This window comes from Rhodamnia argentea, chromosome 8 (genome assembly GCF_020921035.1).
Source record: "Rhodamnia argentea isolate NSW1041297 chromosome 8, ASM2092103v1, whole genome shotgun sequence".
Taxonomy (NCBI): domain Eukaryota; kingdom Viridiplantae; phylum Streptophyta; class Magnoliopsida; order Myrtales; family Myrtaceae; genus Rhodamnia; species Rhodamnia argentea.
The window spans coordinates 5,816,362-5,840,960 of NC_063157.1; the positions used below are offsets into that span (position 1 = coordinate 5,816,362).

General features: G+C 39.2%; 2 protein-coding genes and 1 pseudogene across 2 annotated transcripts; all 3 read left to right on the forward strand.

Moving 5' to 3' along the window:
• Window positions 1–4,906: 4,906 nt before the first annotated feature.
• On the forward strand, window positions 4,907–9,183 carry LOC115741180 (monodehydroascorbate reductase 4, peroxisomal). The gene is made up of 7 exons (XM_030674940.2): window positions 4,907–5,116; window positions 5,980–6,031; window positions 6,669–6,749; window positions 6,920–7,038; window positions 7,443–7,662; window positions 7,903–8,021; window positions 8,125–9,183. The coding sequence occupies exons 1-7, from the start codon at window positions 4,997–4,999 to the stop codon at window positions 8,854–8,856; spliced, it is 1,443 nt and encodes a 480-aa protein (XP_030530800.1). The 5' UTR covers window positions 4,907–4,996; the 3' UTR covers window positions 8,857–9,183.
• On the forward strand, window positions 4,958–14,319 carry LOC115741184 (50S ribosomal protein L12, chloroplastic-like). Its single transcript, XM_030674944.2, has 2 exons — window positions 4,958–4,989; window positions 13,525–14,319. Exon 2 carries the CDS (start codon window positions 13,533–13,535, stop codon window positions 14,115–14,117), a length of 585 nt encoding a protein of 194 aa, XP_030530804.1. The 5' UTR covers window positions 4,958–4,989; window positions 13,525–13,532; the 3' UTR covers window positions 14,118–14,319.
• A 933-nt stretch (window positions 14,320–15,252) lies between these two features.
• LOC115741361 lies at window positions 15,253–18,295 on the forward strand (annotated as a pseudogene).
• Window positions 18,296–24,599: the final 6,304 nt, after the last annotated feature.

Here is a 24,599-nt window from a genome sequence, read left to right on the forward strand (position 1 = left end):
CCCACCCATCGGACACCACTATCGCCGAGTCCTTTTCACGGCGTCGCACGTTCTAACCAGCTTGCGGGGGTGGTTGCGTGACCAATTACTTTGGAAAGAGAGTTATAAGACTTGCACGGCGGTGGGACTATTTTGACGGGATGAACACTTCCCACAGTTATGAAAATTCTATGCCAAGTCTCAAGCTACTACGTACATGCCAAAAGAAGTATCAGAGATCACTTGAATTTGAAATAACATATATATAGATGTATATATTAAGCAGTGTATTTAAATTTTTAGAGAGATTGATAATGACTTAATACTATTTTTACTTGCAGAGAGGACGTAAATCTCGTGACGGGCAAGAGAAGGTAGATTTCATACAAAGTTAGTGTCCCCATCTTGAACAAATCCAGAAACTTCATCCCCGTCAAAGAGGGGAATTTTTTTATGGGAAAACGCTGCATTGACATTCCGACAAGATCGTCGGTTATTTTTTATTGTAGATCCACACACCATCACTTCATGTTTTGCATAAAACACTCGTTAATTGAAAAATCGTATGATCGAAATAATGATAATACTTGTCAAAAACTGTCATGCTAGCATAAACCTTTTTTTATGTGTTTCTCTCCCTGGTTTTGGTTATATGTGATTAAGGAAGTCGTTAGCCCGATAGTTTGACAAGATCGTTAGTTATTTCCGACCACACAATCTCTCAATCAATGAGTATTTTATGCAAAACACGCGGTGATGGTGGGTGGATTTACGGTTGAGATTGTATTGTCTTTGACAGTATCGTCAAGGAAATATTTTTCTATGATTAATTCATGTCCTCTTTTTTAACTGGATTAATTCTTGTAGTCTTCTAAACTAACTTTCATAGCTTGCCTGCAATGCTGCGATTAAGGATGAGCAGCTCCAAGGTAGGTCAGAACCTATTGATGTTTGTTTGTAAAACAAAAAAAATGGTGCATTTCCTTTGCCCCACATTGGAAAGATGGGAAAGTGTGAAATACTTTCTTAGTGAAAGGCTATTATAATCTTTCAAATGAGAAAAAAGGCATGTGAACTGCACCCCACTATACCTAAGATTGCATATCATAATTGGCACTAATCAATGATCATTATTTTTTTTTTCTATTTTTAGACATAACATTTTTTGGACAATGAAGAGTTGTGTCTGAAGAATTGCGTCCGAATTTACAATTTGATGTGAGAAAGAGTCCAATTAGATAGAGATCTTCTATTCATTACCAACAAAATAACATGAAGAGATAATTATGATAGGAGTCCTATGGCTTAACGCGTTAACGCACTTGAGTCATGAAACTTTCATTTCATATAGTAAGTCTTAAAACTTGTCAACGTTGTCCACTTTAATATTTCCGTTAGATTTTAGCGAAAAGGTATTGTCCACTTAAAATGACGCAGTTAGTGGACGAACTCAAGTCAATCGAAGGATTTAAATGCACGCGATAAAAGTTTTAAGGATCAAGCGGGCGAGTGTCACGGGTTTTAGGATTTGTCCTGCAATTATTTTAATAATGGAAAAAAGGCCAAAAAAAATTAAGTAGCATGACAAGAAAATAGGGAAAATTATCAAAAAAATCATAAACATATTATAATTGAGCCAATTCAGTCGTAAACTTTTGTTTTGCATATTCAATCCTAAATCTTTTCCAATTGTACCAGTTAAATCCATTTGGCGAATTTTGGGCGGGCGACACCGACGTGAACGCGGGCCGGCGACATTATATTTTAATAATATTTTATTTTATTTTCTAAATTTCAATTTTTTATTTTTATTTTTATTTTCTTTCTCTTTTACTTTCCCTTTCCAACCCACCTAGATTTGAACTCTCTCTCCTTCTCTCTCCCTCCTCTTCTTCTTCGTGAGCTTCCATGGCGTCCTCCTCTTACCCTTCCATCTTCTTCCTCCAGCTGGTTGCCGAACCTCGGTGATCGATCGGAGGAATGGCTGGCCTCACCAGGGGCCTGTAAGGTCGACCGTCGATGGCCGGGTGAGGCTAGCAAGAGGAACATTGCAGTTGAAGAAAAAGGTAAGATTGACGTTGGCGGAGTTGTAATTGAGAGAGAGGGAGTCGATTGTGAAGTTGTGGCAGGCCCTGGGGTATCTGCGGTCGGCGACGTTGATGTCGACGAGAGTCGGGGTTCCGTTGGGGAAGAGAGAGGGTCGGGTAATCGGAGCCATTGGAGTAGCCGAGGCCAAGGCTTGGGTAGTCGCTGTGCACGGGAGCATTGCTAACGGTACATGGAAGGTCACAAACGAGAGAGAGAGAGAGAGAGAGAGAGAGAGAGAGAGAGTACGGATCTGGGTGGGCTGGGAAGGGAAGGTTAAAAAAAATAGAAAATAAAAAAATACAAATAATGAAAAATTATTAAAATATTATATTACCAGCCGATCAAAATTTGTCTGATGGACTGAATCGGCATAATTGTAAAAGGTTTAGAACTAAATCGGTAAAAAAATAAAAATAAATTTAGAACTGAATCGCCATAATTGCAATAGATTTAGGATTTTTTTTTAGTAATTTTCCCCTGGAAAATATCATGGAGAATTTCAGTTTTCGTGGGTCTTAAGAAGGAAAAAACAGAGTTCATATTAATATTGAGATAATGACACAAATGATCAATGAACTTTGATCCAATGTGTAATGTTATCCTCGATTTTTTTTTTTAATTTGATCAGTATGATTCACGAACTTTAGCTCAATATACAATATAGTCCCTGAACTTTCAATTTGACCAATGTGGTTCTTGAACTTTTGGAACATATTCGACTTAGTCCTCTCATTAATTCAAGTTCAAGGATGACTCTGAATATTTTCTTATAGTTAAGGGATTAAGTTTTGAACATGTTCCAAAAATTTGAGGACCACATTGAGCAAATTAAAAGTGCAGGGACAACATTATACATTGTGCTAAAGTTTACGGACCACATTGATCAAATTAAAAGTTCATGGATCATATTACACATTGGATCAAAGTTCAATAATCATTTGTGTCAATTTTTCATTAACATACGAGCAAGAAAGTCATATGCCTAAATGTTTGAACCTTATCTGAATCTTTTCCCATTGGCTTATGGCCAGAAGAAACATTTATCTAACACACACAAAAAGAAAATAATTGAAGAGGATAAACTTGATGGGAATTTATTTATTTATTTGTGGTGGAGATAGTAGTTCTCATCCAAAACACTTTTTTTTTTCTTGTTTTGCTTCTGGCGAATATAAATTTTAAAAAAAAATCGGTTATCCACAATTCTTGGCTCTGACATTTTATCTTCTTCCCATCCTTCCATCCCAACTTCCGTCATCTCCACCTTATCCATGTGGACAACTAGCATTTGCTAATAACAACAATAGCCACCACGATAATAATAAACAACTAATTTATGTAATTTTTACATAAGAAAGATAAAGGGGGAAAATAAAGGGGTATATAATTCAATTAGGAATATGCTAACGGGCGCAAAAAAAAAAAAAAAACATAAAATCGGACATGGGCAAAATCATGGATAAGAATCTCTCTCTCAATACGTTCTAAAATTAGTAATGAATAATAGACTGACAAATACTCAGTAGTCTCTAAATGATCAACAAATTCTCTTGAATTATGAATGAAATATTTGCTTTAGACAAAAATAAAACCTCTAAATAACTCGAGGATGACGCAAAGCACAAAAGGGAATTCGGAAAATAATTAAAAGTGGCAAAAATAGTGCGGAAAATATACCAAAAAAATAGATAAACGGCCCAAAACCCATGAGAATGATAGATTCGCTGGAGACAAATTCAATTTACCTAAATAACATAAACTCTCATAAATGTACGATAGGAATATGATTATTTATATTTTCATCACAATAGTTAGTTTTATAGGAAGGAAAAGGTCAAAAGATGAATCTTCTTTTTCTCTTTTTTTTTTTGACATAATTATAAAGGCGAAATGCTTAGTTCATCTTATTTTTCGGTGAAAAATATATGGAGTAAAATAGTTAGAAGATATTTAATTGGCGCTGTTTTATGATGCATCGAAAATTTATATGTAGCCAATAATATTTTTCGGATGACAATTTTCTTTGGAAAACAAAGAAAAAAGAATTCTTACTCCGAGTCGAAAAATAAAAACCAAGAATTCGTTTTCAAGAGCACCAATGAACGGCAGCCGTCAACACATCGGGCGACGGCGATCCAAAAAGTAGGGGTGAGCGGTTCCGGGTTCGGTACATGTTCCACTTGGAACCCGAAACCTACTCGTCAGAACATGTTTCTCATTTTTTGGAACCTATAACCTACCCGTCATACCTCGGAACCCGTAACCTACCCCGTCACGGGTTTTAGGGTCGGTTCTAGGGTACCCGAGAACCTATTAATTTCTTTTATTTTATTTTTCATTTTTAGTTAAGCAAAATGAGAGTGAATGCTACAACATCTAAGAGAAATTAGAGGTGAGTAGTTTTAGGTGCTATACGGGTTACATTTAGAACTTGAAATCAATCCATTAGAACAAATTTATCATTTTTTTGAACTTGAAACCTAAAAATTTGTTTGGCTCCAGATTATATACTTATTATCGGACGCCATAAAATATTGTAGGATCGTGCAAAAACATATACAAAAAAAAATATAAAAATTTATTTCGGGATTTAGGATCTAGGTTTCGGGTTCCACTATCCGGAACCTGGAACCTACCCATTGAAACAAGTTCCTTAATTTTTGGAACCTGAAACTTACCATACATACCTTGGAACCGGATCGGATCCTACGGGTTCCGGTTCTAGGTTTTCAGTTCTACTCTAGAATCATGCTCACTCCTACCAAAAAGGGCAGTGCCGTAAATTCGAAATTCTATCTCTTCAGGAGCACGGCGGTCCAAAAAGAAAAGTAATTGAACTTCGTCTCTCGTTTCTTCTTCTTGGGGTAGTGTGTGCGGACCAAGCAAAAACCTCTCTCTCTCTCTCTCTCTCTCTCTCTGAGAGTTGAAGATGGGAAGAGCATTCGTGTACGTGATACTCGGAGGAGGTGTCGCCGCTGGTTACGCTGCTCTCGAGTTCGCCAAGCGCGGCGTCTCTCCTGGTGAACTCTGCATCATCTCCGAGGAGCCGGTACACACTCTCTCTCTCTTCTCTTGAAGATGCTGTGTTGCTTCATTTCTCATTGGTAACCGCCATCTGTACCCATTAGTTTGCTTCCTTCATTACCTTTTGGGAATTAAATCGCTTCGCTTGGCGTTTGCGTTCCCGAAATCCGTTGTCAGCGTTCCGATATCTCTGCTTTGTTGGCGAGTTGTGCTCTTGGAAGGTTCCGTTTCGCGATCGCTTCGTGTTTTCTGTTCGTGGGTCGGTTGCTGCTTGTCGCTTGGTGCTGTGTTAGCTTTTGCTCAAATTTGAGTCCGAGTCCACTCCTTTTACTCTGGATTCAGTTAAATTCAGGGACTTCACTTGTTTGTCGAATTGCGTCAGCTAGAAACAAGCATCGTCGTTCGTGTTGACTTGCTAATTGGCTTAACTAGCGGGAGTTTTTTTATCTGAATACTGCTCTTGATGGGACATCTGACTTATGAACCATTCATTTCTCTCCTTCATTTAGGTTTTTTCTTTCAGCATTTGAATCCCCTTCTCAACGTTAAGTACATTCGGATTCTTGTTTGTAGAATCAAATTGGTAAAGGTTCAAACTAGCATCTTTTGTCTGGTTCAGCTTGACTGTTATGATGATTGAAAGAGGCTTTGCAGTTTAACATGTGTAGCATTACTGGCATCGTCAAGTTTATCTATCAATGCTGGCCTAAGCAAAGAATGAATCCTGACTGAAAATCTAAGTACTTGTCTCTACTCTGTACATTAATGTGCTTCATCCTCATTGGCAATAATGTTTGGGTCAAGTGGTGTGCCTTTGCAGGTGTCCGTTTGATACTTCTCTGTCCTTTCCTTTGGAATTGCATCACAGTTTCCTAACTCTTCTTCCAGGTTGCGCCATATGAGAGACCTGCATTAAGCAAAGGCTATTTGTTACCCGAAGGTGTAAATTCTGTCCTTTCTTAACTTCTGGAGCATTGAATATACTGTTGAATCATCTCAATCATCTTGTTGGATATTCACTTAGATTTGTGATACTGATTGGGATAAATCAATAAAAGTCGCTTAGTGAACTTGTGAACTATGAAGGATCTCTGATAATAAATGCAAATTACTCATTCGTTAGTCCTACTTGTGTAGTTGAACCCTCATTTGAAAGGTGTCTTTTCCTGTCCAACCTCATACTGTTCTGGTGTTTTACATCAACAGCTGAAGTTTGTGTGGCATATCATAGGACTACCTTAAGGATGATCCTACTAATATTTAGAGAGCAGTCAGCTGTTCCTGTAATGTGATTACAGATCAATCTTAGCGAAGTGTTATGGTGCTGCTAAATTTTTGACTGCAATTTAGCGACTACATGTAGGAAAAGCCGACAAAGGTCGTTCTTGCTGGTGTCCTTTTCCTTTGATTCCTCCTTGTTTCTTGATTGGCTTTGTTTACAGTTCCTGTGGACATTATCTGAGATAAGTTAGGTTCAGACCTACTTGACTTTAACTTGGAGGAAGCCATCCACATTCCCCGTCCATCTAGTGGTGATCTTGATTTCATTCATCTCTGAAGTTTATTGTGATATGCAGCTCCCGCACGGCTTCCATCATTCCACACTTGTGTTGGTGCAAATGAAGAAAGACTAACTCCGAAGTGGTACAAAGAACGCGGTAAGGTTTTCATACTGTTTGGCCCTTTCTGTTCTGCCAAAACCAGCATTTCCTTTTTCACGTGGAAGAGATCCGTGTTCAAGTCCAATTCATGTTCCTCACTTTTTCCATAGTCTCTAGAGACCTTCTTTCTCACATAGTCGATGAACTTCTGGAACTTCTGTTCCCAGGAATTGAGTTGGTGCTTGGGACTCGTGTTAAGTCTGCGGATGTGAGGCGGAAGACACTATTGACAGCTACTGGAGAGACAATAAGCTATAAAATTCTTATCATTGCAACAGGTGCACGGGTACTGGAATTACTTTTTCAGCAGTTTAAACTTCTTTTCTTGCATAGTTGATGTTTGGGTTTTGTCTAACATGGTTAAAAGCATAGGAAAGAGATTGTAACGCAGAGGTTGAGGTTTGTGATCTAGCAATGTCATGCATGTCAGTGTAACTGGCGTTGCCTTTGGCCTTTTTCGGGGGAATGTCTCATGCTGCTGAATATAGTTTCTGATTTCAGGGGTTAGTTGTTTTCCCTTCTGCCTGATTTGGAGTTGGAAGGTGTTCATTAGAAAATTTGTGAAAGTACAGGGACTTGTTAGACAAATTATAAGTACATGGTTTATTAGGAAAAAAGCGTTTGGATATGAGGACGAAAAGTAAAATCTTTTTCTTACATTTTCTTCCTTTAACATTTCTCTGTATGTAGGCTTTAAAGCTTGAAGAATTTGGAGTGAATGGATCAGATGCTGAAAATGTATGCTATCTACGGGATTTAGCTGATGCAAATAGAATTGTTGATGTGATGCAACCATGTAGTGGTGGCAATGCTGTTGTCATTGGTGGTGGTTACATAGGAATGGAATGTGCAGCATCTCTTGTGATCAACAAAATAAACGTAACCATGGTTTTTCCTGAAGCACATTGCAGTAAGTATTTTCAGAGCTCGAAGTAGACGTACAAGTTATGCATTTTCTACATTCTTCTAATTTAAGAGGCTATTCTTTAGCAATCACAACATGGGCATGTCGGTCCTATCAAATCTGAATAGGCAATCACAGCACGGCTTGCTGACAACGACATTCTCTTAGTTTCCCTCATCCCCGTTTTCTACTTTTCATTAGGCTAGATGCTCTCCTGAAAGTCTAATGAATTCGTATTTCTTACAGTGGCCCGCTTATTTACACCTAAAATCGCAAGTTTCTATGAGGACTATTATGTGTTCAAAGGAGTGAAGTTCGTTAAAGGAACTGTTCTGTCATCTTTTGACTTTGATTCTAATGGAAAGGTGACACCTTTACTCCTCTCTTCTCTTCTTATAGATAAAGAGTTCTGACTTGGCCTCTGTAAGCGTTTTCCACTTACACGTGTCTGGTCTACTTGTTGAGCAGGTCACTGCTGTCATGCTTAGGGATGGCAGTCGGCTACCTGCAGACATGGTTGTGGTCGGGATTGGAATTCGTCCAAACACGACCCTGTTTGAAGGACAGCTCACGTTGGAGAAGGGTGGTATCAAAGTCAATGGACGGCTGCAATCAAGCAACAGCTCGGTGTATGCGGTTGGAGATGTTGCCACATTTCCAGTCAAATTATTTGGAGAAGCTCGTAGGCTTGAGCATGTTGATTCGGCACGAAAATCAGCACGACATGCCGTTGCTGCAATAATGGACCTAGAAAAGACGGGGGAATTTGATTACCTCCCATTCTTCTACTCTAGAGTATTCGCATTATCTTGGCAGTTCTATGGGGACAATTCAGGGGAAGCCATCCATTTCGGTGATTTCTCGGGAAGTAAATTTGGTGCGTACTGGGTAAGCAAAGGCCATCTGGTGGGTTCGTTTCTCGAAGGTGGCACCAAGGAAGATTACGAGGCCATAGCCAAGGCCACCAGGCTCAAGCCTGCAATCGATGACTCTGCCATGCTGGAAACTCAGGGTCTGAGCTTTGCATTGGCTGTTAGTCAAAAACCATCCGCTGTGCCTCCTGTTGAAATTAGCAGTTCCACATCCACTGTCGTTTTGAAGAAACCGGTCTATGTTTGGCACGCAACAGCCGGTGTGGTGGTGGCCGCATCAGTCGCTGCATTTGCATACTGGTATGGGAGGAGACGTCGAAGGTGGTGAGGACATAATTTGTCATCTCAGTTCTTGTGAGTTACTCACGAATGAATACCTGTTGTAGCAATTTATAGATAGGATATTCAATTTACTTGATGAGATGCCATCATTCCTTTGAGCCGGAAGAGAAAAAAGGAAGCTGCTTTGTTTTACACTTTGTGGAGTACGAGATTAGATCTTCACATAAGGATTGTAAACTATTATTCTTAGTGTAATTTCACTCCACGACTTTGAGCATCTGATGTGTTGGATCTAGTTTGATCAGCATCATATTGCATTATCAATATCTAGAATACAACCGTCCTGGCATCTATAGGACAGGACATGGCAAAATCTCTTTTGATTTCTCTCTATGCGAATTAGCTCATTCGTTGCTCACTTAGCTTCTGCGGTTCTGCAATTCTACTTCTGTCTTTCAACCAGTATTTTAAGTCCAGGATCTGATCCTATCTCACCGAACAAATGCGTAGCTGTGATTTTATTTTGGATTGTTTATATGATGCAGAACTGATGAGATTTGAGTGGTACCTCACGAACATTTGTTCCAAGTACTGATGTAATTAATCCGCAAGGTCACAGGTTACGTGCGAATCAAGTCATTAGCAGAGGTCATGTCTGGTTTATCACACTCACTTGTTCACCTGTGGGGAGTTAAAAGCTTTCTTTCTGGGATTTTGCAAGGGTAACTGTTGACACCTAAATTTTGACTAAAATTTTCAATCATTAATTAGCATAAAAATTAGGAATTATTTTTAGTTCCTACAAAAATTAGCTCATCATTCGTATTTAAGTTTGTCGTTTATGCATATCATTTGCATTTTAATTTGAATTGGCGGTGGACAGGTTTAAGTGATAGAGGTTCTGGGTTTAATTTGGTAAATTAAAACCCATACATTGGATGTACGGCCAAGTCCTTTGATCATTTATATGGTCAAAATTGTGTACGTGGGTTTTTGAACTTAAATAGATTATGGAAATCAACTAGCCAATAATACTAAGATTTTTTTAGTTATTATTTGGTATGACTCCTTGCGATTTTTAAGGAAGAAATCCAAGACCGTGGGATATCAAAAATGATCTGAACAAAAATTGTTAGAATCCCTACGATCAAGGGATTTCACGGTTGCATAAAAATCGTGGGAGATTTCTCCTGGGTCTATAAAAGAGGGGAGCTTCGTTGAAAAGAGGGGGAGCTTTCATAGTGTTATGGTGCAGAAAAGTAAGGGAGCTCCAGAGTACCATAGAGCTTCATCTAGTGGGAGGGTTGGTTCAAAAAAGTGAGCTTCGTACTGTGAAAAGGGAGAGCTTCATTAAAAAAAAAAAAAGAGAGAGACTCGTGCAAGATTAACCAATTTGCAGAAGAAGCCAAAGAAGTCTTCAATGGGCAGTGTTATGTCTCTTATCATTGAGACGACACCCGCACCATACACCATTAAAATCCTTGGTGCCCTTCAGGTAACTCTCTGACAAATTGTCGTCCTTGCACCGCGACAGGCAAGCTGCTTTTTCCTTTACTTCTACAGTTTTGCCGAGACTCCATCGGAAGCCATCAAAGACCGACCATCTGGGACTCCGCATCCAAGCACCTAATGATGATCAGACGAAGACCCAATTGGTGACTCAGCTTTTGCACAACCAAAATTTTCGTTTGGCAACCGAACAATGACGGGTCACCTGCAATCCGTATCTTTGCTCGTCCCTCATGCGGGATACTACTGTGACTCCGTTAAGCTGCGCCACGATGCGAGTCCCATCTGCGAAGTGATCGAGAAGTCCCATCACTAGTGCGAGTCGTCATCAGCCGCAAGCCGCTGATCCGCAAGCCTTACTCGCCGGTCCGTCATCCGCAATCTCGTCAAGTTTGGGCCGAATCAAATCTGGAAAGCAATTTAGGGTATGGTTCCTATTTCAAATGCTTTCAATATTTGATTGCTTATATGTATAAATTGCCGATTAGATCGCATATTTGGAGAATATTGTTACTTGATTTAGAACATTGCATAAATGGTTGCTTTGATTGAGGAAATTGCATGTCTAAATTAAGTATCTTGAAATTTTGCAAACTTTGCTTACCTGACTTGAAAGATTGCGATATCATTTGAATATCTTTGAGATATTGTGGTTGATTATTTGCCTGGAGAATTTTGGCATCGGATCTTGAATGTTTTAGGTATCTCGACATATCACTTGCTTAATTTGAATTTTTGAAATCTTGCTGATAATCTGGTTAATTCAAGAAAAATCTTTTGAACATATCCAAGATACTCAAGATATCAAAAATCTTTCAAAATGTGATCGATTAGGAAAATCTCCTAATCCGCAACTTGCCACGATCAAGGATTTGAATTCAACCGTTAACCGTAAGATTACGGATTAAAGATTGGATTCAGATATTTGCGAAATGTTTTCAAAAATCGGTTGAGATATCCACTTTCTTGATTGATTTGATTGTCATAATATCTTTAGAATGAATATGCTCTTGCGTGATATTTAAAATTCTAAAAGATATTGCATTGCATTTTAGATAAAAATTGCATTAAAATCATGTAGATATTTGCACGTTAATCTAATCTTAGAACAAGTTAATTTAGATTTGCATTCTAGGATAGAACATGCATATTTGCATTGATTTTCATGTCTAAAATAATTTATCTTTAATATGTTAGGGATTAGGCAAACCCGAACCTTAAAATATTAAAGATAATTATCTTTAGGCATATTTTTATTTAGGGTCATTCATTAATCCGAAAATACAAAAATAAAAATAAAAATAAAACAAGCTTGCCATGTCATTTGCATGCTAGGTTTAGATCATATAGAATTTTGCATGTTTAAGTCTTCAATTAATTCGTAAGTCGTGTGGTCCATTTAATTAGATCATAACATCATTTGTACATTAGTTTCATTTAATTGCATGTCATCTAGGTTAGTCATGTAGTTAGATTAATTTCATGTGCATGCTTAGGATTTCCTTGCATTTAATTTAATTCATTTGCATCTTAGATTAAATTCATGCATTGCATATAGGTTAGTCTTTATCTCATTAAAAAGTAAAAATTCAAAAGTGAGAACAATTTGTCTTGGCGTATGCTTCCCGCAATTACCTTGACTTCTGGATGTTCAATTAATTGATTGTGCAATCGCATAATAACCTTTGTTAGTGACTTAGGTTAAAATCAATTAATGTTGCCTGACAAAAACTTTTCATGAAATAAAATGGTACCGAAAGGGCGTTAGAGTAATCTAGCGTAATCAAGTCTCCGGACTTAGAATCTACGGTTCGCTGAAGTAATTTAGTTCTCCCGCTAATTTACTAAAAATGATTAGTGGCGACTCCAATTCAAATATCTTTGCATGTTAAGTTGCGATTTGGTATGGACTTGGGAGAGTCCGAGTTAGGTTAGTTGAATAATTAACCTAATAATCCATTAGCCTAGAAACCCGATTTTAAGGTCGCGACAGTAACTAAATAGTAAGTCCTAAACTTATGGTATGGTGACCAATTCAATACTGAACATCTAAATTGTGCTAATTTAGTCCTAAATCTTTTGGCAATTTGTCAACATAGTCATTTCGATCAATTATCCAAATAATAGTTTCATGATAGTTTTGCATTTCTTAAAAAGATTTAGGAATAAGTTTGACAAGCCGTCAAAAGATTTAGGACTAAATCGATACATTTAAAAGGTCTGATTGAATTGGCCGCCATTATAATAGATTTGTGACTCTTTGTACAATTATCCTAAATACGTGATCCTATCAAGATCTAGATCCGAGAATATTCTTAGGTTTCTTACATCCCATTTCCCATCCTTCTTACACAAGGACAGAGTGTTTTATGTTGTTTCCTAGGGACCAAGTTTCTACATCGATTTTTAAGGCGCAGAACACGTAACTGAAGAAATCGATTGCTGGCATCGGAATATCATATGTTTATGCTTTGAGCAAAATGTACATATATGAATTTAAGAGCAATGTCACTGAGGTTGCCATTTGATGGGGTGCGGAATAACGGGTGTAAATGATCACGCAAATCAAAGAAATTAGAAAACTGATAGTCGGGGAAAGAAGCAATAGGAAAAGCAAAACGATGAAATTGAAAAACGAAACTCCTTTTAAGAAAATCAAATATCGACTTAACCGAGAATTTTGTAATCCTGAACGAAAAGTGGAGATTCGACACCAAAAAGGAAAAACAGCAAAAATTCCGAGTAAAAAACCTAAAATGCTCCCACTTTATTTTAAATAAAAATTTAAAGTGAATTTTATTTCAAATAAAAATCTGAAGTGATTATATCAATCTCAAATTAACGATTATCTTGAAGCTGGTCAAAAGCTTTTTTTTTTCCCAAAAGATCAAGAGCATTTTCGTCTTTTATTTTTATTAATTTTTTTTTTTTTTTTTCTTTTCGCATGCGCGGAGGGGCTGAGCGAGGTTCGGACTCAACACAATCTGGCGATGACCACCTCGCCGGCCACAGACGAGGCCGACCCACGCCAGATCACCGCGGCCAACTGTGGTCTAAACTCACGTTGCAAAGAAGTTCCGTCCAAACGAAAAAGCCCAATTACCATAAGCCCTGTGTTCTAAACTCTACTCGAACTTTCACTCACTCCTCCCCCAGTCTTATCCTATCTTCTTCTTCATCTTCCTCCCCCACCTCTCTCTCTCTCTCTCGACAATGGCAACCACGGCTCTCTCCACACTCGCCTCCCGCTCTCCATCCTCTTACTCACCGCCTCTCTCCTCCGCTCACCCCCTCAGAACCCAGCCCTCCGCCCTCCGATTCCCCATCCGGCCCTCGCCCGTCACCCACCTCACGCAACGCCCCGCCACCGCCGTCCGCCCTGTCGCCGCCGTCGAGGCCCCCGAGAAGATCGGGAAGCTCGGCGACGAGATCTCCAGCCTCACCCTCGCGGAGGCCCGCACCCTCGTGGACTACCTGCAGGACAAGCTGGGCGTGTCCGCGGCCGCGTTCGCCCCAGCAGCGGTGGCCGTGGCGCCGGGAGCTGACGGGGGAGCGGGAGGGGCGGCAGCGGCGGTGGAGGAGAAGACGGAGTTCGACGTGGTGATAGAGGAGGTGCCGAGCTCCGTGAGGATAGCGGTGATCAAGGCGGTGAGGGCGCAGACGAGCCTGGCGCTGAAGGAGGCGAAGGAGCTGATCGAGGGGCTGCCGAAGAAGTTCAAGGAGGGGGTGTCCAAGGACGAGGCGGAGGACGCGAAGAAGCAGCTCGAGGAGGCCGGAGCCAAGGTCGCCATCGTTTAGCGACGGACGATGGAGGTTCGAGCATCCAATTTGAGGCGATTAACGATAGGGAAAAGGATGGTCTTTAGGGTTTAAATCGGAGCAAATGATTGTTCGTGGGGGGCGAGAGTTGTATTTGCATTTGTAATTCACTCGTGCAAATCTCCAAATTCTTGTTTTCTTTTTTGTTCTGTTTCTATTGATCTTCCTTGTCACTGGGGTTTCTTTCGATGCAATATGCACGGATCTTTGATTGGCAAAAATTGCAGAGGAATGATCGATCAAAATCACAGAAGATAGAACCGAAGGACACCCAGTGCTAGCACAGCCATACAAAGACATACGATTTGCAAACTCGATACATCCTCGAACCAACGGCATGTTAACATGATGATAAAATTGGTCATGCACACCAAAATGGGAAGTCGACCAGTCATCGACAGGGTCCTGAGGAGCTTCATCTGCGGACCTTTTGATGGTTATAACAGGGCACTCCACATGCTGTGTTGCTTCATTTCTCATTGGCAGCAGCCATTTGCACCCATTAGTTTGCTTCCTTCATTACCTTTTTTGTGAATTAAATCGCTTCGCTTGTACGTTTGCTTTCCCAAAATCTGTTGTCAGTGTTCCGATGTCTCTGCTCTGTTGGCAAATTGTGCTCTTGGAAGGTTCCGTTTGGCGATTGCTTAGTGTTTTCTGTTTGCGGGTCGTTTGCTGCTTGTCGCTTGGTGCTGTGTTAGCTTCAGCTCAAATTTGAGTCCGAGTCCAATTCCTTTTACTCAGGATTCGGTTAAATTCAGGGACTTCACTTGCTTGTCGAATTGCGTCAGCTGGAAACAAGCATCCTCGTTCGTGTTGACTTGCTAATTGGCTTAACTAGCGGGAGTTTTTTTATTTATTTATCTGAATACTGTTCTTGATGAGAGAGTTGACGTATGGACCATTCATTTCTCGCCTTCGTCTAGTTCTTTCTTTTTCAGCATTTGAATCCCCTTCTCGACGTTAAGTACGTTTGCATCCTTGTTTGTAGAATTAAATTGGTGACGGTTCAAATCAGCATCTTTTGTCTGGTTCAGCTTGACTGTTGTCATGATTGAGAGGCTTTGCAGTTTAACATGTGGCATTACTGGCATCGTCAAGTCTATCCATCCATGCCATGATAGGAGACAGATCTCTCGCAACTAATTTTCAATGCTGGCCTAAGCCAAGAAGGAATCCTGCATTAAGCAAAGGCTATTTGTTACCCGAAGGTGTAAATTCTGTCCTCTCTGTTAAATCATCTTAATCATCTTGTTGGATATTCACTTAGATTTATAATACTGATTGGGATAAATCAATAAAAGTGGCTGAGTGAACTTGTGAACTACATAGGATCTCTGATAATAAATGCAAATTACTCATTCTTCTAGTCCTACTTGTGTAGTTGAACCCTCATTTGAAAGGTGTCTTTTCCTGTCCAACCTCACACTGTTCTGGTGTTTTACATAAACAGGTGGAATTTTGTGTGGCATATCATACGACTACCTTAAGGATGATCCTACTAATATTTAGAGAGCAGTCAACCGTAATAGTAAATGTGATTACAGATCAATCGTAGCAAAGTGGTATGGTGCTGCTAAATTTTGGCTGCAACTCAGTGACTACATGTAGGAAAAACCGACAAAGAAGGTCGTTCTTGCTGGGTGTCTTTTCCCTTTGATTCCTCTCTGTTTCTTGATTGGCTCTGTTTACATTTCCTGTGGACATTATCTGAGATAAGTTAGGTTCAGACCTACTTGACTCTTAACTTAGAGGAAGCCATCCACATTCCCTGCCCATCTAGTGGCGATCTTGATTTCATTCATCTCTGAAGTTTATTGTGACATGCAGCTCCTGCACGGCTTCCATCGTTCCACACTCGTGCTGGTGCAAATGAAGAAAGACCAACTCCGAAGTGGTACAAAGAACGCGGTAAGGTTTTCATACTGTTTGGCCCTTTCTGTTCTGTCAAAACCAGCATTTCCTTTTTCCCCGTGGAAGAGATCCGTGTTCAAGTCCAATTCATGTTCCTCACTTTTTCCATAGTCTCTAGAGACCTTCTTTCTCACATAGTCAATGAACTTCTGGAACTTCTGTTCCCAGGAATTGAGTTGGTGCTTGGGACTCGTGTTAAGTCTGCGGATGTGAGGCGGAAGATTCATTGACAGCTACTGGAGAGACAATACGCTATAAAATTCTTATCATTGCAACAGGTGTACGGGTACTGGAACTGCTTTTTCAGCAGTTTAAACTTCTTCTCTTGCATAGTTGATCTACCAAGGTTAAAAGCATAGGAAAAAGATTATGACACAGAGCTTGAGGTTTGTGATCGAGCAATGTCACACATGTCCGTGTAACTGGCGTTGCCTTCGGCCATTTTCAGGGGAAAATCTCATGCTGCTGAATATAGTTTCCGATTTCAGGGGCTAGGTTTTTTTTTCCCCCTTGTGCCCGATTTGGTGTTGAAGGGTCTTCATTAGAAAATTTGTGAAAGTATAGGGACTTGTTAGACAAATTATAAGTACATGGTCTGTTAGGAAAAAACGTTTGGATACGAGGACGAAAAGTAAAATCTTTTTCTTATATTTTCTTCCTTTAACATTTCTCCGTATGTAGGCTTTAAAGCTTGAAGAATTTGCAGTGAATGGATCAGATGCTGAAAACGTATGCTATCTACGGGATTTAGCTGATGCAAATAGAATTGTTGATGTGATGCAATCATGTAGTGGCTGAAAAAGTAGTCGTTATATAAAGGTCTGTTATCTTGAGTAGTCGTTATATAAAGGTCTCGGCATTTCTCTTCTAATAAATTGTTGATGTGATGCTGAAAACGTCTTCAATGCCAATTCCGATTTAAGCTGACATAGCTCGTCGAAAATCTGACATGGCTTATTTTTTATTAATATTTGAACTGACATGGCTTGCCGGAGTTGGCAATGAAGTGATCGTTTTTGAAAAAAATTTGCACTGAAGTGATCGTTTTGAAAGTTTTGGCACTGAAGTGATCGTTTTGAAAATTTTGGCACTAAAGTGAATACCGTACATAAATTTTGTCACTTATAATGTATTTAAACCTCGTTTAGCAATCATAACATGGGCATGCCAGTCCTATCAAATCTGAATAAGCAGTCACAGCACGGCTTGCTGATGACAAAATTATCTAAGAAACTTTTGCATTCTCTTGGTTTCCCTCATCACCAATTTTCTACCTTTCATTAGGCTAGATACTCTCCTGAAAGTCTGATCGATTTGATCGATTTGTATTTCTTATAGTGGCTCGCTTGTTTACACCTAAAATCGCCAGTCTCTATGAGGACTATTATGTGTCCAAAGGAGTGAAGTTCGTTACAGGAACTCTACGGTCATCATTTGATTTTGATTCTAATGGAAAGGTGACGCCTTTACTCCTCTCTTCTCTTCTTATGGATAAAGAGTTCTGACTTGGCCTCTGTAAGTCCGCTGTCATGCTTAGGGATGGTAGTCGGCTACCTGCAGACATGGCTGTGGTTGGGATTGGAATTCGTCCAAACACGACCCTGTTTGAAGGACAGCTCACGCTGGAGAAGGGTGGTATCAAAGTCAATGGACGGCTGCAATCAAGCAACAGCTCAGTGCTTGCTGGTGGAGATGTTGCCACATTTCCAGTTAACTTATTTGGAGAAACTCGTAGGCTTGAGCATGTTGATTCGACAGGAAAATCAGCACGACATGCCGTTGCAGCAATAATAGACCTAGGTTGATTGCCTCCCATTCTTCTACTCTAGAGTCTTCGCGTTATTGTGGCAGTTCTATGGGGGACAATTCAGGGGAAGCCATCCCTTTCGGTGATATCTCAGGGAAGTAAATTCAGTGCGTACTGGGTAAGCAAAGGCCACCTGGTGGGTTCGTTTCTCGAAGGTGGCACCACGGAAGATTACGAGGCCATAGCCATGACCACCAGGCTCAAGCCTGCGAGCGATGACTCGGCCAAGCTGGAAACTCGGGGACTGGGCTTTGCATTGGCTGTTAGTCAAAAACCATCCGCCTCGCCTCCTGTTGAAATTGGCAGCTCCACATCCGCTGTCGTCTGGGAGAAACCGGTCTATGTTTGGCACGCAACAGCCGGCGTGGTGGTGGCCTTGTCAGTCGCTGCATTTGCATACTGGTATGGGGAAGAGACGTCGAAGGTGATGAGAATCTAATTTATCATCTCAGTTCTTGTGAGTTGCGAACGAATCAATACTCCTTTTGTAGCGATTGATAAGAGTGTTGGGAATTTGGTCTCCAAATCCCATAAGAAGATGAATAAGAAGTGAGGAATGGAGCAAATCCAAACAAACATGTTTGTCTAATTTTTTTCTTTGAACAAACATGTTCGTTTGGAAGATGTTTGTTTGGGTTTGTGACTCTTTATTCGTTTGGAAGATGTCTGTTCAAGCTCGTGACTCTTTACTTTTTTTTTGGAAGATGTCTGTTCGGGTTCGTGACTCTTAATTCTTTTGGAAGATATCTGTTTGGGTTCATGACTCTTCATTCTTTTGGTAGATGTCTGTTCAAGTTTGTGACTTTTTGTTCTTAACCGCTTCACTATCTATAAATACAAACATTGACTGTCGCATTTGAGTTGTTGTCATTTTTGTCATTCATTCTTCATCTTCATCATTTGTGCGATTATTCTACGAAGTTGGCGTTTGAAGGTTTCCTCCGAAGAAGTACTGCTTTAGAGGAAATGCGTTCCGTTCTATACTAGGAGGCAATTGTCCAAGAACCTTGGGTACCGGTAAAGAGGACAAATTTGTCTTAAGGACACAACGTGAATTCGTTGGGCTCGGATCATTCGTCTACATTCAAATTACTCGCTTGATCGTAATTCTAGGTTTGTCGATCAACCTTATTTTGTATATACGAACACTTAGGTTCCAACAATCTTAAGACAAATTTTGTTCGTGCTTGGTTCGTATAGTTGTTTTTCGTTGTTAAGTGTTCTATTTTTTGTAATAGAAATTGCTTCAACATTGATGACACCTAGTGCGTTTTTTCCGACTCATGGAGAGAAGCCAGAAAAGTTCAATGGGATTGATTTCAAAAGATGGCAACAAAAAGATGTTTTATCTCACGACTTTGAATTTGGCAAGGTTCCTCAATGAGGATGCTCCTAAGTTGGATGAAGGAGGGACAAACAAGGAAAAGGTTGCTGCGTAGATGCGTGGAAGCATTCTGACTTCCCGTGTCACAACTATGTTCTCAATGGTATAGACAATTCCCTCTACAACATCTATAGTCTGCTGACAATGGCTGAGGAGTTGTGAGAAAGTTTGGACAAGAAATACAAAACAGAAGATGTCGGGTTGAAGAAATTCATCGTCGGTAAATTTCTGGACTTTAAGATGGTTGATTCTAAAACCATATTAAGTCAAGTTCAAGAACTTCAAGTGATCATGCATGATACTCATGTTGAAGGAATGATTATAAGTTATTCTTTTCAAGTGGCTTTTTTCTTTGAAAAGTTACCACCGTCTTGGAAAGATTTCAAGAATTATCTCAAACATAAGATAAATGAGTTATCACTTGAAAACTTGATTGTTCGATTGAGGATAGAGGAAGACAATAGGCTTTCTAAGAAGAAGTTGGTAGAAATTTGGAGGTCTTAAAGGCCAATGTTGTTGAAGAAGGTTGCAGATCTCATTACATCATCCACCCAATGGAATGAATCCTTGGCTAGTACATTTTTCTCATCACAAATTGTCCAAGAGATTCTAGCAGTTCCACTTAATCCACTTCGCCCTAATGACCATTTAGTTTGGCCGCCATCTACTCAAGGAAGGTGATGTACATCCACTAACGAAAAGTGTTAAATGTTGATGCAGATGGGAGTTATAAGGAGTGACATCTATGCTAACCTAATTTATGTAAATATGGTGTTTCGGGTGTTGTGTGTTTATTTATACACATATTGAAGCGGTATTTGAATTAAAACCCAACAAAAAGGGGAAAAAGAATGGAGAGGGATCCACCCAAGGCCTGAAAAATTTCGTTGGCAAATGCTATAATTGTGGAAAGTCTGAATATCATGCCAAAGACTATAGAGCCAAGAAAAGATAGAAGACTCGGGCGACTGTGGTGGAACAAATTTTCAGTGGCGTTGATGATATCAATCTTTCTGCTACGATATCCGAGTGCAACATGGTAAGAAAGCCTAAAGAATGGTGGATTGATACTGGAGAAACTTGTTATATCTGTGGTAGCGGATCGATGTGCTCATCTTACATGCCCGTGGAAGGTGATGAAAAACTCTATATAAGTAATTCATCAACCTCTAAGGTTGAAGGTATTGGAAAGGTTGCTCTGAAGATGACATTTACGAAAATCGTGACATTAAACAATGTTCTACATGTGCTAGACATACGCAAGAATTTAGTGTCCGGATCTATCATTAGGAAGAATGACTTCAAGTTGGTGTTTGTATCTGATAAGTTTGTACTTTTAAAAAATGAGATGTATGTAGGAAAGGGTTATGTTAGTGAGTCTTTTCAAGTTGAATTTAATGATTGTTGTACCCAATAATGATATAAATAAAGTTGCTTTTGCTTATGTGCTTGAGTCTCTTGATATATGACATGCTAGACTAAAACATGTTAATTGTAAGTCAATAAAGAAATTAATGAAGATGAGATTATTGCCAAAGTTTGACTGTCCAAGTGAAAAATGTCAAGTGTGTGTTGAATCTAAGTTTTCTAAACCTCCATTTCATTTTGTAGATAATATAATCACAAAATCTTTATATTTAATACACACAAACATATGTGATATGAAAGCAATACCGTCAAGGGGTGGTAAAAAGTATTTTATTACATTTATAGATGATTGTTGGAGGTATTATTACGTTTACTTGCTTAGTAGCAAAAATGAGGCGATGAACGCTTTTAGAATTTATAAGTTTGAAGTTGAAACTCAGTTAAATAAGAAAATTAAAATGATAAGAAGTGATAGAGGAGTTTTCCTTTTGAGAAAATTTGTTTTGAGTCTAATATCATTCACCAAATCACCCTTCCCTATGTACCAAAAGGTAATGGAGTGGCGGGAAGAAAAAATCAGTTTTTAAAGAAAATAATGAATGCATTGTCGAATAATTCCGGTTTATCACAAAATATGTGGGGGTAAGCTGTCTTGACGGAAAATTTTATTTTAAATAGAGTACCCCATGAAAAGGCACAACAAACACCCTATGAGAAGTGAAAAGTCAGAACGCCTAATTTGAAATATCTCAAAGTGTGGCGGCGTTTGGCTAAGGTTACGTTTCCTAAACCTACAAAGGTTAAGATATGACCGAAAACCGCTGATTGTGTCTTTATTGAATATGCTCTTAATAGTAATGCATATCGATTTCTTATTCAAAAGTCTGAAGTCCTAGATATACATGTCAATACAATCATTGAATCAAGGAACGCTTCGTTCTTTGAAAATACATTTCCATTTAACATAATATAAGAGCCAATTCACAATGATAAGAGGTCTCGAGATATTACATCTAGAAGCGATCCTATGGAGGATGAACCTAGACGTAGTAAAAGACAAAGGACTTTCGCGTCTTTTAGGCCTAATTTTCTAATATATTTGTTGGAGAATGAGCCTCGGATCTTTAAAGAGGCTGTGACATTCCCGGAAGCCTCGTTCTGGAAAGAAGCTATCAATAGTGAAGTTGAATCCATCTTGTCAAACCATACTTGGGAACTGGTTGACCTTTCTCTAGGTAATAAACCATTACAACGTAAGTGGATTTTCAAGAGGAAAATGAAAGCGGATGGTACTATTGATAAATATAAGGCTAGATTTGTGGTAAAAGGCTACAAGCAATGAGAAAGTCTTGATTATTTTGATACTTATTCACCTGTCACAAGAATTACATCTATAAGGATGCTAATTGCCATAGCAGAGGTGTATCGGCTTGAAACCCATCAAATGGATGTGAAAACGGCTTTTTTAAACGGGGATCCGAAAGAAGAAATTTATTCGAAACAATCTGAAAGATTGATTGTTCCAGGATAAGAGAAGAAAGTACGTCGACTTATCAAGTCGCTCTATGGCTTGAAATAAGCACCGAAACAATGGCATGTTAAATTCAATCAAGTCATATTGTCGAATAAATTTAAGATTAATGAGTGTGACAAATATGTATGTTAAGAACACTCATAATGGTTTTGTCATTTTGTATTTGTATGTAGACGACATGCTTATAATGGGTAGCAATAGTGAGGTTGTCAAGGCGACCAAACGATGTTCACAAGTAAATTTGACATTGTGCCAGTAAAGACTCCAATAGACGTTAATTTACATCTTTAAAAGAATACTGGTGAAAACAAGGCTCAAAATGAGTATGCTAGTATACTAGGCAATTTAATATATGCCATAAACTGTATTAAGCCGGACATAGCTTGTCTTGTAAGCAAGCTAAGTCGACTTACGATTAGTCCAAATGAAAGCCATTGGAAAGCTATAAAACGTGTATTTGGCTACTTGAAGCATATTCAAAACTATACTTTATATTACACAGAATATCCATTGATACTTGAAGGATACTATGATGCAAATTGGATAACCGGCACAAAAGACATAAAATCAACAAGTGGGTATGTGTTTACACTTGGTGAAGGAGCAACGTCTTGGAAGTCATCCAAACAAACTTGTATTGCGAGGTCTACTATGGAAGCAGAATTTATTGTTTTGGATAAGGTCGGTGAAAAGAGAGAGTGGCTTCGAAATTTCTTAGAAGACATTCCTAATTGGCCTAAACCAGTGCCAACCGTATGTATTCATTGTGATAATCAAACGACAATAGGAAGGGCAAGGAATGTTATGGTAAGTCTTGACATATACGTCGAAGACATGATACTGTAAGATAACTACTTTCTGGTGGAATTATCACAATTGACTAGGTGAAGTCAAAAGATAATGTTGCGGATCCATTAATAAAAGGCCTAACTAGAGAGATGTTTATGAAAACGTTAAGGGAATGGGTTTAAGGCCTATAAAATAAGTTATCACAGCGAAAATCCTACTTAGTTGATTGTAGATCCCAAGATCTAGGTTTAAAGGAGCAACCATGTCATGCGGGCGGTATAGAGCACTGTCAACTTTTACTCATTTCCGTATGAAGACAATGCTGACATGTGGAGGTTAAGTGTAAACTTTTGATGATTCTAAATCGAGTATGTGATATGACACATTCGGAAATCACCTATGTGAGTATGAAGTGAGGGCTGCTTTTGTGAGAATTTAACAGGCTGAATTCTCTAAAACACTCATGAAATCGGGTGGTGTTAATGGCCAAAACGAACACAACGGTGAGAACCAGCTTTGTTCGAGAGATAATTGTGTGATTTCTATTGTCTAGGCTTATACCAAAGGTCGACGGTTCAAGGACATCAAGTCTGCTGATTGACCGAGTAAGACCGAGTAAGACCGATAGGGCTCAATAGAGAAAGTTCAAAGTCTCGGACTACTTATCCCAATGCAATAGTCTCTCGTTGAAGAATCGCATACTGCATCTCATGCATTCATAAGGAGTCTTGATAATGAAACTTCTCATTCACATGGGGGATTGTTGGAAATTTGGTCTCCAAATCCCATAAGAAGATGAATGAGAAGTGAGGGATGGAGCAAATCCGAAGAGACATGTTTGTTTGATTTTTTCTTTAAACAAACATGTTTGTTTGGAAGATGTCTGTTTAGGTTCGTGACTCTTCATTCGTTGGGAAGATGTCTGTTCGAGCTCGTGATTCTTCATTTTTTTTTGAAGATATCTGTTTGGGTTCGTGACTCTTCATTCTTTTGGTCGATGTCTGTTCCGGCTCGTGACTCTTCATTCTTACCCTCTTCTTTGCCTATTTCGTGACTTTTCGTTCTTAATCGCTTCATTGCCTATAAATACAAACATTGATTGCCGCATCTGGGTAGTTGTCATTTTTGTCATTCATTCTTCATCTTCATCATTTGTGCGATTATTCTACGAAATTGCGTTCGAAGGTTTCCTCCGAAGAAGTACCGCTTTAGAGAAAAGGCAATTCGTTCTATCCTCAAATGCAATTGTCCAAGAACCTTGAGTACCGGTGGATGGGACAAATTTGTTTTAAGGACACAACGTGAATTCGTTGGGCTCGGATCATTCGTCTACATTCGAATTACTCGTTTGCCCTTGATTTTAGGTTTGTCGATCAATCTTATTTTGTATATACGAACACTTAGGCTCCAACAAAGAGTAGGTTATTCAATTTACTTGATGAGATGCCCATCATTCCTTTGAGCCGAAAGAGAAAAAAGGAAGCTGCTTTGTTTTACACTCTGGAGTACAAGACTAGATCTGCACATAAGGATTGTAAGCGATTATTCTTAGTGTAATTTCACTCGACGACTTTGAGCATCTGATACAGTGGGTCTATATCCATATCTAGAATACAACCGTCATGGCATCTATAGGATCGGGACGTGGCAAAATCTGTTTTGATTTCT